Source organism: Numenius arquata, chromosome 1 (genome assembly GCF_964106895.1).
Source record: "Numenius arquata chromosome 1, bNumArq3.hap1.1, whole genome shotgun sequence".
In the NCBI taxonomy this organism is placed as follows: Eukaryota; Metazoa; Chordata; class Aves; order Charadriiformes; family Scolopacidae; genus Numenius; species Numenius arquata.
In genome coordinates, this window is record NC_133576.1 from 25,217,963 (window position 1) to 25,232,122 (window position 14,160).

At 40.4% G+C, this 14,160-nt stretch overlaps 1 protein-coding gene across 2 annotated transcripts in view; it reads right to left on the reverse strand.

The window, feature by feature from the left end:
* Positions 1 to 529: 529 nt before the first annotated feature.
* The window catches only part of POU2F1 (POU class 2 homeobox 1), a 50,630-nt gene continuing 36,999 nt past the window's right edge, over positions 530 to 14,160 (reverse strand). For both annotated transcript variants that reach the window (XM_074144568.1, XM_074144579.1), the window contains exons 10-16: positions 10,958 to 11,099; positions 8,656 to 8,801; positions 7,612 to 7,791; positions 4,903 to 5,008; positions 4,128 to 4,473; positions 3,227 to 3,315; positions 530 to 1,095 (exon numbers count right to left, since the gene is read on the reverse strand). In XM_074144568.1, the coding sequence (XP_074000669.1) occupies positions 785 to 1,095; positions 3,227 to 3,315; positions 4,128 to 4,473; positions 4,903 to 5,008; positions 7,612 to 7,791; positions 8,656 to 8,801; positions 10,958 to 11,099 (1,320 nt within the window). In that variant the 3' untranslated portion in view covers positions 530 to 784. The remainder of the gene's footprint in view (positions 1,096 to 3,226; positions 3,316 to 4,127; positions 4,474 to 4,902; positions 5,009 to 7,611; positions 7,792 to 8,655; positions 8,802 to 10,957; positions 11,100 to 14,160) is intronic.

Below are 14,160 nucleotides of genomic sequence, written 5' to 3' on the forward strand. Positions count from 1 at the left end.
AACATAAATTCTTCTGACCCCTCCAAGTAACCATTAGACAAATTCAAGGATGAGGAAACTGTTCAGAACGTTCCCAGAAGATTAGGACAGAAAGTCTATTTGTGCTCCATTCTTCCTCTCCACCCTCCCGCCCTCCCCCCATGGTGTGGGAGCTCGCTGAAAATAATCCAGGAGCAAAAGACAAACGCGTCCAAACTATATATATAAAAATAATAATAATAATAATCATAATAATAATAATAGAGATACACCAGTAATACAGGCCTGCCTAAATTGTACCAGTTAAGAAAGGAACCCCCAACACGATTGATACGATTATAAACACCTTGTATGACATAACGGCCTGTACAACAGACCTATAAAATGATAATTAAAAAAGAAAGATATTTAGACCAAAAAGAAAGAAGAAATCCCCTTCCTATGTTTGAGTTGATAACCCACCTTAACTTGTCATTGTGACTGCTGGAAATGATAAGTAGTCCTTTCACTTTTTTTGTGGTTTTTTGTTTTTTTGTTTTTTGTTTTTTTTACATTTTTGGTTAGAAAGTTCTCCGATCCATGAAGCGATCCTGAAAAGACAGTGTTTATTATAAAATTAGGCAAATGTCTGTCCCAGCTTTAAATCCTTCCTGTTTTGCTTTTGATTTTTATATTTTTCCTTCTCTCCCTTGTCCCCAGCAACACGGCGAGAGGATGCCCATCACATTTTCAGTTTATAAACCCCGCTGGCAGCCAAATCCACCGCACAGTGAAACAGGCTGCTGGCAGCACAGCTCAGCCCGGCTCACTGTGCCTTGGAGGCAGTAGTGGTGGTGGACGTGGCCCCGCTCGCAGAGGCCACCGTGAGGAGAGAGTTCTGGATGGACTCGGCTGAGGTGGAGGTGGCGTGAAGGCTGGCGACTGGTCCAGAGGCCCCTGCGGAGGCTGCAGCTGCAGAGACCAAGCTAACCGGGTTGCTGGTGAGCAGAGAAAGGTTCTGAGGGTTCAGGAACAGAGGGGCAGTTACGATGTTAGGAGTACCTCCGGCATTGGCAAACACCAAGTTTCCAGTTGCATCCAGTGATGTTATTGGAAGAGAGCCACCAGATGCAAGAGCTAAAAAAGGGAAAATTGAGCAGGGAGGAGATAACATTAGCAGTAAGCAAGAATGCAAAATGTACCTAAAAGCAACTGGTCGCTGCATTGTCCTTTCTTCGATATGCGTGCTCTCTACACCACTAATGACAGTCACCTCATCACAGGTTGTTTTTTAAAAGAACAATTCTTTATGAAGAGTGGACAAGGCCTTGTAGATACTAAAATGCCTCTGTCGTCCGTTCCTAAACTAAATCCATCATGCCTTTCTTCAGATCTTTAACTGCAATACTGGTCTATGTTTCCTGCCACAGAAAACCTGTATGTTCTTGCAACCTGTACTGGAAAGGGTTCAGATGAGTGTTCACATGAAATGACAGCTATCACTGGATAAAGGTGGTCATGTAAGCTCGAGCGTAACATTTTAAATGTTGACATACAACTACTGTTCCAACTTATTCTCACTGGTCTACAGGGTTCAGTCTGCCTTAGATTATGATCTCCTAAATTTATCTGTGATACTTTACAAAATGGTTCTTCCTTGTACCCTGGAAACAAGATTTAGAATCACAGAATGGTTAGAGTTGGAAGGGACCTTAAAGATCATCAAGTTCCAAGTCCCCTGCCATGGGCAGGAACAACTCTACTAAAGCAGGTTGCTCAAAGCCCCATCCAGCCTGGCCTTAAACACTTCCAGGGATGGGGCATTCACAACTTCCCTGGGCAACCTGTTCCAGTGCCTCACCACCCTCACAGTAAAGAATTTCCTCCTAATAATATCTAAGCTAAATCTCCCCTCTTCCAATTTAAAACCATTACCCCTTGTCCTGTCACTACACTTCCAGACAGAGTCCCTCTCCAGCTCTCCTGTAGGCCCCCCTCAGACATTGGAAGGCTGCTACGAGGTCTCCCCGGGGCCTTCTCTTCTGCAGGCTGAACAACCCCAGCTCTCTCAGCCTGTCTTCATAGGGGAGGTGCTCCATCCCTCTGATCATCTTTGTGGCCCTCTGCTGGACCCATTCAAACAGGTCCACGTCCTTCCTGTGTTGAGGACTCCAAAGCTGGACACACTGTTCCAGGTGGGGTCTCACGAGCGCAGAGTAGAGGGGCAGAATCACCTCCTGTGACCTGCTGGCCACACTTCTCTTGATGCAGCCCAGGATCCAGTTGGCTTTCTGGGCTGCCAGTGCGCACTGCTGGCTCATGTTGAGCTTCTCATCCACCAACACCCCCAGGTCCTTCCCCTCAGGGCTGCTCTCTACCCATTCTCCGCCCAACCTGTGTTTGTGCCTGGGATTGCCACGTCCCAGGTGCAGGATCCTGCACTTGGCCTGGTTGAACTTCATGCGATTTGCATGGGCCCACCTCTCAAGCCTGTCTAGTCCCTCTGGATGGCATCCCTTCCCTCCAGCGTGTCGACCGCGCCACCGAGCTTGGTGTCGTCGGCAAACTTGCTGAGGGTGCACTCTATCCCACTGTCATTTGTTAAGCTAGTTTAGAGGATATTTGAATACATAGGTTAGCTAGCTCTTTAGGCACTTGCACCATCTAGTTTTTACAGATGACAAACTATGAGACACAGACTAAGAGAACAACTCTTGCTAAAGTCAGTGGAACCTTCTGGCTGCATGGCACTTCCAAAATAAATCTTTACGTCTCTGTATAAGGATTTATGTATTTAAAGCTCTACATAGGGACTTTAGGATGTAGGTCATTATAGGTTCTTTTCAAATACATATGAGGACAAGAGTTCAGGCTCAAGTCTTGCTCAGAACTGCCCTCCTAACAGACATCAAAACAGTGCAACTCCGCTCAAGCTTATGCTGGAAGAGCTATAAAAAGTAAATCTCTAACCTGCTGAAGATACATGCCAATAGGGGGAGGATAACGAAATAAATTCCAGATCACATTCAGCATCTTAAATGCCTCCTGTAAATCACTACAAGATCACACACATTTCTAATCCCCTTTCTGAAGTTGTACCTGCTCTTACCTGTGATACATAAAATGTATTTGCAAATTTTATAAAATGTTTATTTGTATAACGTTTATGTCCAGTGCTGAGGAGTCACTGTTACTTTTTGGTAGAGAAAAACAAAGCAGGTAAACTGAAGTGGTATAACCGAGATGCATTAAAAGGAACACTACTGACCTTGAATAGTTGCCAGTGTACTGTTGCTCATCAGGGCCGGGCTGAGAGCACCACCTAATGTCCCTGGATTGAGGCTGAGTAAGGCACCTCTGCAGGAAGCATGATCACGGAAGAAGAAACAAAGACAAAAGGAAGAAGCGTTACTTTTAAGAAAAGTTTGTCACTGTCAAGTACACCATCATATTTAAAAAACAGGGAGAGAGAAAAGACCAGAGATTAAGGGCTAATTTTAGTTTATTTTAGTTTTTCCTTCATGATGCCTTGAGTAGACGTTGCCTTTCAGCTGCGTAGTTAGCGACATGCCTGAAGTATGCTGTACTGTACGACATGCTGTAAAATATTCTTGTAAAATACTATAGGGAAACTGCCACTCGTTAGAGAGCTACCATCATCTCCCAAATTCAGGCAAGAAAGATGTAAATCAAGAGGAACTGAAGAAACAAAGAGTCACCTCTCAGAGCAAAATTTTTAAAACCAAGACTGCAACAATACATCATCATGCATCTTTTACAGCTTCTTGCTCATGATGGAGAAATGAATAGAGAGTTATGAAGTGGGTTTAGGTTAGCTCTCCATTTTACAATTAGTAGAACAAATTCTATGATTTACTGGTAAGTTGCAACTCTTAAGCCAAGCTCTGCAGTGGAACGGATGACTTATCAAATAACAACATTGCTGCAACACAGCTTTTTCATCCATAAAATGAAAACAACATTTGTGTATGTTGATGGGAATGGCCGGTTACCATCTACAAGTAAACCTTCAGAATTTGAGATAAATGACCCTACAATCACCAAGTGAGCTACCAGAAAATAGCAATACATAAAAGCAATTTATCCCAAAGATTCTCCTGCCCTCTTCTGTCATCTCACCTAAAAGCATGTGAAAAATTCATACTTACCCAGCTGCAAACTGCGAGGATGCCATCAAGCCTGGGTTTAGTCCTGCTGCAGCAGCCATGGCAGCAAGACTTGCATTTGCAGGCAACTGTGCAGCTCCTTGTAACGCAGCTGCTGCCGCTGTTTGCAACCCTGATGCCGTTACCATCACCTGGCTGGTCCCAAGAGGGGAGGACAAGGGAGTGGAGGTTGTCTGTGTTGTGCTGGTCTCACTGGCACTGGATGCCTCTGAATTGGAGGCTGAGGCAGAAGGGGAAGGACTCAGGGAGGGTGATGTCACTGCTGAAGAAGCTGGAGGTGCTGTTGAAATCACTGTTGCCGTGTTGTTGGAGGTGGTTTCTGTTGTGCCTAGAAGATTGATTCTGGTTAGGTCACTACAAAACACAGATGTGACTGCACAGAAACCAGTACCCACCTGTACTGAACTGCACATCCAACTGAAAGGGGGACAAACACACATTTCTGTAGGACCAAGAAGCACCAAGAGTCCAAATGAGAAGCTCAGACTACAATGGAATGACATTTTCCAACAGGAGGCTGAGGAGCTCTAGAAGCTAGCAATGGATTATAGCATATTTCATTTCAGCATCAACTGTGATTTTAAACCCAGAAAAGTCAATTGAATGGTCACAAAGACTGAAGTTTCCTAGTGGAGTAACAAGGAAAAATGACAAGAATGTCAAGGGATACCAGTGACCAATACTGAACGACCATTTGAAGAGTTTAAAAGGGGAAAATGGTAGAGGTTAATGTGGGGGCAAAAGAAATCGGGCTTACCTGTGACTGACAGACTAGTTACAGCAGGACTGGCCAGAGGGAGCACAGGATTGACAGTCAGGGTTGTAGCTGCACTGCTAGTCACAAGGCTTGGCGTGGTTGCCACCTGGAGGTCAAAAAAAGAATACAACTGCTCATCTGTTAAAAGACAAAAAGAGTTAGCTACTAGACTTGGATTTCTTTCTTCCCATCATCAGCTGAGGAAGTTAGCAGGGAAAACTGCATATAAACTAACTTTTTTGTAATTCCATTACTTTATGATTCAGTGGAATCCTAATTACCTTCTCCAATTACCAGCAGTATCTTTATTCTTAATCATTCAGTATTTGAAGGGAGATATATCCATTACACCCATATAGTCTCGGGACTGCAAGTCAGCCCTCCCTCTCTGCCTCCCCCCAAAGACAGCACCTTGTTTTAACAGAGTCAGTCTTATAGAAAGAGTTAAAAATATGTATTATTTATGCATGGTTTTTTTTTCTTGTTTAAACATCTTTTGAGCTCCAAATTTCTTTCTCTGATAAAATTATTTCAAATGCCCCAGCATTAACAAAGGTATTTAGGGTAATGTGTTTACATTGATAAACAGAATAACATTTTGCTTTTACTCAACCAAACTATACGCTCTGCTTTGGTAAGTTTCCTTATGCCAGAGGAAGGGTCTCTGAATTTTAAAACACTGAAAAGACATTAGCTAATTTTACTTGTGGACAGCTTATTACAAGAAAGCTACAATAAACTGAAGGTATTACAGATAAAAAACACCAAAGATTGAAGGCTGGAGGAACTAGCTTATGAGGAAAAATTACATATAAGGAGAGAAAGGACTTTTTATGGACAAGAAATGGTGTCCAACAGTAACATTTGAAGGCTGTTATACATCAATGAGAGAAATGAATCCTTTAGAATTGCCCAAGAGAACATAGCCAAGGATACAGGCTAAAACCTTCCTCCTTTCCACTCTCTTACCTTAAGTTCATTATCAGAGAAATCTCTCTTATGCTGCATATCCTCTTATAGGAAGTTAAATGCTTCGTGCATTTTAAACAAGACCAGGGCTACTGGGACAGATCTAAAAGCTTTCTGCCCATCTCAAATAGTGTATGAAATAAAGAAGAGCTAGATACACAGCACACTTCCCACTAATGCAACCCAGACATTGTATCTGTCATCTGTGCACTGAACAGGTAAGGCCAAGGTCACTATCCACATTTGAGACCAGTGAATGACCTAGAATAGGTCACATAACCCGTGTGGTTACAATGACTGACTTCAGCCAATGCAAAAGAAGGCTGCCATCAAAAGGAGCACTCCTCTCCAATCCTGCTTCAGAGCCCTAGCACTTGTGCAGCCAGGCTACAAGTCAGATTGGTTATCTAGCCATACCGAAAATTCATCATTGTTCTTCACATGGCTAATTTGCAGTCAAAGTACTAAACCAAGCCCATAAGAAATCAACAAAACGCATAGCCAGTGGGGGCAGCGGGGCTGGAACATCCATTTGAGTGGTACCACAGTCAGTCTTAAGAGAGGCTTACAATGAGTGAAAATGCTTAGTGAAACATTACTGAAAAAATGGAGACTGTGGTTAACACCTCAATTTCTTACATACAATGGTAGTTTATAATAAACGGGAAATCTACGTAGGAAAACTTTCTTAAGTTGCAATCTGAGTAAACTTGCATGGTTACTAAAACACACTATCATAAATCTTGCTTTGGTAGCAAGGCATGCAACCTTGCTTTCCATTTGGAGGGGGGGGGAAACCAAAACAAAAACCCACTAAGTACATTTATCACATTCCTTCCCCTGAAACAAAAGGCTGCATGCACACGTCCTGAGACACGGATGAGGGGAAAGAATGACACGTCACCAAAATTAATGGTTTAATGAAGTATTGGAAGATATTAGCTACTATAGTGATGAGGGTGGAATAAATACTACAAAAGGACAACTACAGGCTACATAAATTCCACCACATTCCTATTATTATTCCTATTCCTACTATGAAATCTAATAGCTACTGTTTCTATTTATGAAAACAGACCTCCATGGACATTGGGAGCAAAGGAGCTGAAGGAACCTTGATGCATGTGTTTTGTTACTCTTATTTTCATGAAGTTTGTGTTTACCTGAGGCAAATACAAGTGTGGGAAATTAATTACATGAATATTAGCTAAATTGTTTCTTTGTTCCATGCCTTTTTTGTATAAATCATTCCTAACTAAAAGTGACAACAGTATCACTGGATTTGTGTGACTTAAGTCTCCAAATGATACGTTTTACTGCTGCTCATCTACTTATCAGAGCACACAAAATAAAAAGGGAGGAGTAAAGCTGTTAAGCATTTTTTTTTTTACTATTATTTTACAAAAAGAGTTTGAGCAAGACAGGAAGTCCAGATATAAACTGGACCTACTATCTGGAATATGTTCAAAGCAATAACTCCAACTGCAAATTTGCTAGTCAGAATATTTACTCACGAACTGACTAAATACAACACCCAAACAGAAGGCCCAAATAGTGCCTGGTTTGTAAGCATTATCTCTCTCAGATAGTAGTATGCAAGTAGGATATTTAAAATGCCAGTAAAATATAAATTTTTGAGAACAAGTCTGCTGCACAAAGGTGTACCATGTGCTACTTCCACAGTGAGCACAGAACTATCTCTTCCAGTGACTTTTGTCAACATGGTTTCTTGATTCTTACCAGTGAGGTTGGGCAAGGGAAAATTGCTTTGATGGGCGAGCTGCTGGTTCCACCACTGCTGGGTGGGTTGATCCTTTTCTCCTTCTGGCGCCGGTTACAGAACCAAACGCGGATCACCTCCTTCTCCATGTTTAGCTGGTCAGCTATCATGGTGATCTCATCCGAGGTAGGCTTTTGGTTCTGAGAAAAGGAAACGGTACTTGAAAAGCTGTGAAATTACCTTCTGAATTTTTACATTATGGCTTTTTCTTCACTAGGCAGAAATCTGGACGGGCCATTTATATGCAGAATCTGGTCGGTGGTACAGTAGAGATGGCCCTCCACCTTCCCAGTTACAGGAACATTTCTACCAACAGTAAGCTGTGTTCCACAGAGACAGGTGATGAAGACTAATCTCACGTGCTTCTTTTTGAGAGAAGGAATCTGACTTGTGAATTAGTCCTTCAAGGCATTCTAGACTTTGGTAAGCAAATCTTTCTTTCAGCATCTCTCAAAAAGGAATAGGACAGATTAACTATAGCAATAGCCAAATGAACCCCAAGTTGTCTAGACCTATAATGAAAGACAGGTAGATTGAACAGGCTACTTACAGAGGCTATCTGCCCATACAGCTGCACAAAGTACCTACCAAGAGTTAACATAAAGCCAGCTAAAAACCTCACATTATATATGTTTAGACTGTCACCCCATTTATCCATCCTCAGAAAGGGTAATCTTTTTTTCTTCTCTTTGATGTGCAGAGTATCAAGCTTAGATCTATGACTCAGTATCTTGGAACATGAAATCACAAAGTCAGTGAACAGCAAGAATCAATGAGGGTTTTTTTGGAAGGTTTTCTGGTTTTCTTCGTTTTGTTTTGTTGTTATTTTTTTTAAAGTGAAGTAGATGTTGATGCGTGCTTCTTGGCACAGCCTTTGTATTCACCTTGTTTAGTACAAGCACTTTCCTAAATAGCACAGTAATGGGTTCACTCTAACACACATGACTGTAAAACTAAGTTTCTTCATTTCTGTATAGGCTGAGCAGAGCAACAGGATCACTGACCTCCAGGAAACTCTTCTCTAAGGCCACACGTATGTTGGTCTCTATGCTGGTGCGTTTCTTCCTCCTACGGTTCAAGCCTTCAATCCCTTGCCCTTGAGAATTCAGGGCACTTGGGCTGGAGAGAGTTGAATCAGATGAGAGGTTTTCTGAAAAAATAAAGTAACATAAATCAGGAGATTTTATTTGAATGCAGTGCAGTCTAGTGCAAGTGTTCTTTACCTGTGCAAGGTATGTTAAAACTGACTCTGTATCCCAGATATATAGATTTCTGAAGATCATGTGCATTAATCATTGTACTTGTAAATTACACTTGAAATTTAAAAGTTACAAGTAGGCCTAGAGGGCGCTCTCTGCTCCTGTAAGCTACCCCAGTATCACAATACCTATATAAAGTTGGTCTCCCCTTATCTCATTCCACCCCACACTCATTCAGTGCAAGTCACAGTTTAAAGAAAAAAAAAAGCAGTAATTGATAACCATGAACCACAGGTGTATCTCACAGGCAATTATGTAAAAATCTGAGCAGCCTGAAATTTCTTTTACCCACTCTGCAATACACTAGAGGAAGTCCATAGTCAGCTTCACAGTGTTCAACCTCTTCTCTGGAGATCTTAGCAGATAGTCAGTGCTATGCAGTTCTACCTAACAGCCTACGCAGTTAGCAGCTCCCCCTCCTCAGCTTCACTAGGTCTCTAGCTGTCAACCCCTAATCCTGTCTTTTTGGTTCCACAGAATAGCAAAGAGAACACGCTCGACCCCACTTTGTAGCAGAAAGTGCAAAATAACCAACAGGCAGGTTCCATCAAGGAATTTAAACAAAACGATTAATTATGGCTGGAAATCCCTCACTGCACTGAGGTTTGTGGGTAATAAGCTGGTGTCAAAGTTCACAATGCCTAAGATCATTCAGGTTGGCTCAGATGGGCAAGTACATTCAATTCATTGTTTTCTAGATTTTTTTATTATGTTTTTTTTTTTTTTCAGTAATGGCACCCATAAACGTGCTGAAAAGCCTCTCTGTCCTCAAAACCCCACAGAACAAGCTGAGTTCTGAAACAATAAATTCTCCAACACTCTGATGTAATGTAACGGAAGGGATCATCAGTATGCTTCTCCTGCCTGCTTTTACCTAAAAGTAGCCTTTAAAGTTATCCAAATCTTTCTTCCAAAGATTTTCATGACACTGAATCAGAGCCAAAAACAATGGTTCCCAACTTTCAGGCTGTGAAGGAACCCGACACTATTTATAGCCCTTAACATAACAGATCCAAGTATTTCTTCAAGCTAGCAGGAAAAGCAAACTATGACATTCTTTGCAGCACTGGACTAATCCAGTGTTGCTGGAAGGTTTGGGGACCACCAGCCTGTGGACTAGAGCATTCAGTGTGAAGATCTCTATGTTTTCTAACGCAGATCTAAATTACCTAAAGATAACCCCTGTCAGAAAAAGAGAATGACACTCCCTTGTTTCAATGAAGGACAAATTTTCAACACTGCATCCAATTACTTTCAAAATTTCAGAGAATAACTGTAGGCACCAGCATAAAGCTCTCTTCATTTTGGTAAAAATAGGAAGGCACACACCGTCCCTGCCATCTGTTTAGCAGATCTATCAGTTTTATACTATGTACAATTGTATACTTGGAAGAAAAAACTGGCTGACAAGCACTCTTAAACAGTTTCTATCCTAACACCTAGCTCCACCATCCAAGCTCCTTTTGCTGGGGGGGGGGAGGGGAAAGCAACACTATCAACACTGGCATCATAAATAACTTACATCCCAGGGAAAAAAAAATTCTGGAAGGAAAAAGCAAAACCTAACCCACAAAAACTATTCCTATGGGGAGAAAGAGGGTGTTTATACGGACCCTTGGAAAGAAATGAAAAGAACGTACATAGGGGTGTGGGAGGGGATGAGTGCAATAAGCTCAGCCTACTGAAATAACAAACCATGCAACCCTTTCTCTACTATACATCTGAAAAAGAAAGCTAGAAGAGGATTAGAAGTTATATGCATTAACATACATGAAGAAGGAAAACCACGACACATATTATACCTCACCCCATGCAATTATTCAGCTGTCTGCAGGACACAATTCTGAAAGTTCATATTGGAACAATTTTGGATGTGCATAGGCGCATAAAGAGGGAAGTATGGACCTTTATTCCTACACCTTTATTTTTCCCATGGACAGTTACAAAGATTGGTAGCTTCATAAAACCATAAGGGCACAAACGAAGCAGTTCTTCAGAATCCTACTGATTTTGGTAGGCTGGTGAAGAAATACACAGACTCATTCACCTGCATCATTGAGCCACTTTTCCAGAAGTGGCTTTAACTTGCACATGTTCTTAAAGCTGAGGTTCAAGGCTTCAAAGCGAGAGATGGTAGTTTGGCTGAAGTCATTTCCATAGAGTTTGCCCATAGCGAGCCCAACATCACCCTGGACAAAGAAAGAGAAAAAAGGGATTCACTAACATAGGCACTTCCAAAGCAAGGAATCCTGTCACATTCTTGTGTTCTCTCAATGACTCCGCTGCTGCGTGGGATTTCATTTTCACAGAAACTTGCTCAGCGTTACCAAGATTCATGCTAAAGCAAATAATCATAAAGAAATGTCAAACCTTAGTCAGCTTAACCATGTAACTCTTTCCAGGAAATCTCTGAATGCTTTGTCTTCTTAGCGTTATCACTGAGCAGAACATTTCCCTAAATATTAAACTGGTAAATTTTTTCATAGTTCTTTAAAATAAGTAGAGGCCAAACTCTCTTTAGGAGCAGATTTAAGTATCTGCGTATTTCACATTGAAGAAGAAAAGTTCAAATTAGAAGAAATGCAGTAAATTCATGTTCTCAACACTCTTGAAAAAACTCTCTTGAAGTCCCTTGAAAACACTCCTGAAAACATGTCTGCAAACATATATCATATTTAAATAGATGCAAAAATATTCTTATGTGAATTTTTAGTATCTTCTGAGGTTCAAACCAAACTTCTCCCCAAGATACATATTTCAAAGCGGACAAAAAGTTGAACCATTTCAAATAGTGATTAACTGTAGTCTTCACTACCATTACCCATCTGCCAAAAAGCCATCCAGGAGATTTACAGACAGATGATCATCTCTTTACATCTGTTATTGCCTTTCAAAACTCAGTTTTTGCTAGCTATCAGACATTTTGCTTATCCTAATATATATATGCACATATATACATCTATGTAGTTCACACCTGGAAAGTCTTATTAAAAAAAATTTAAAAATCAATCCACTCTGGATTGATTGGTCGTCATTAAAAACACCATAATGTTTCTTATTTTGCTTTAAAGCTGGAAGATCCTCCCCTTTGAACAAATGTATTTATTTTTTAAGTATGCAATTTGGTCTAGTTTAATTTAAATTTTTATTTTTTAACACAAAAAAGTACGAAAAGTCTAGAAGAAGAAACTGAAAAGCTTGAGCATAGTTAGTGGAGTTTAATTGCAAGTGGGTTAGTTGGACTGTGCGTAAAGCTTCCTTTCTTTCCTTTTAGGTCAGATCCACAACCACATCTTGATACAAGTATATTAATAGCATGCAGAGTGGCCACATCCAAGCGAGGAAGAAAACAACCTTTGGTAAGCTTAGTAAATTGTGCAGGTTGCGTAAAGAAAACAATTTCCTTCCTAGAAGAGGACCAGAACAATCGGTTTGTACACCCTTCAATCAGAGGAAACACGTGGGAACTCACATTTATACCTCTACCCATATGCCAGGATTCTGTGCATTTTAAAACTCATAAATCATTCCAAGAGAAGTAAAATGGATGCTCTACTGGGTTTATGAAGAAGAAAACCTGGCTATGTAAACCACTTTAGAGATAAGTTGATTTATGTCTTGGCAGGAAAGAGTTATGAAATTTGCTCCAGTCCCCCAGCTAAATTTAATTCCGGTATTCATGTTGTTCTTACTAACATTTGCCATCTGATTTAAAATGAATAGTTAACCATTTCTTTGTCAATAGTTTTCAATGCCAAAAGGTGGCAGCATTTCAGCTGTAGGCAAAGGAATTTACATACTGGGATGAGAATTTTATATATTGGAATGGGCCACTGAAAGGATGGATGGAACAGAGGATAAAGGCACTGTATACACATCTGATCTACTCTGTAGCTCTGGTGCTGAACTGAAACTGATTATAAGGTACATCATTGTTGTGTGTACTGGTCTGTTAAGAAGCTCAGACAGACTAGCAGAGGTAATACCTTTTATAGAATAAAAATAACATTGTCTAAAATGTTCGCTCACATAGCTTGGATCTGTACTGACCAATTAGTCACATACCTGCAATAATGCCAAGATGCAGTACGCTCATTGTGTCTCTATATGTCAAAGTCAGAGACATTTTTAAGGAAAACAATTAAACAAAAGGATTTAAATCCATCACCCACTTTTCAGGGTGGCAGAAGAGACAGAACTCCTGAAATTCAAAACATGCTATATTGTTCACAAGACAGAATGCAGTAGTGATTAGTTTGCAATGCAAACTAAATCTTACAATTATTTTTGAAAGGCAGGGGTGGCGTGAGTCTGAAAAAGCTTACAGTACCACTGGAAATAAATTTCTTTTATCCACTGAAAGGCTATTTATCCAACTATAGGAAACCAAAGTAATAGGGCTCCCTAATTATCATCCATTTATGCAATTAGGTAGAAGTTATCAGAACTGCCTAATTATACACATACAAACTCAGAGTAGGATAGGAATGATCAAATGCAATTTTATCACTTTCTCAAGATTCACTTTTTAACCTCAAAAGCAAATACTGAAATGTAAGCCTGAGCAGTTGTGTTCATTTTTCCTTATCATAAAAATTCACAACAGGGTCAATAAAGAAGGGTTAACCTATAACTTAAAAAGTCTAGTTGAGCCTTTATAATCATCTCACAGCAGGGCAGATTAAACATAATAACTAAAGATCTACATGAACCTCCTCAGTCAGGCTATAGGGAAGCTATTGTATTTTATTCTATTCTGTTCTGCTGTATTCTAGTTTTTGTGTGTGTCCATCACTTGTATTTCTGTGCCTCCCTCTAGTGGAAACGGGGGAGGGAAGGAGGCACACATGCCAGCAAAACGCACTTCATTTTACTAAGAACATTCTGTTCTTGAGTTATAATTAAGATGCTGCCAGGAACTTTCGTTATGAACCCTGATTTTTCAAACATTTAGGACTTTGCCAGAAAAATAAATCTGACTTCAGCACATAGTTTCAGCTAGATAGATTTACTTAGTCCAGAGGGGGGGAACAAATCACATATGTTGGATTGACTGCTCTGAGCTCAGACTTTTAAATACCTACTTTGATTTTTGCATGCTATTTCTTCTAGCAAAAATATGCCTATGCTTACCACAGACTCCTGCCAAAATTAATTGTTTACCTGGACAGATATTTTAATTTTGCAGGGAGAAAAAAAAAAAAAAAATTTATATTAATAAGAAAGAACTCTTGGATCCAAGGACCATTT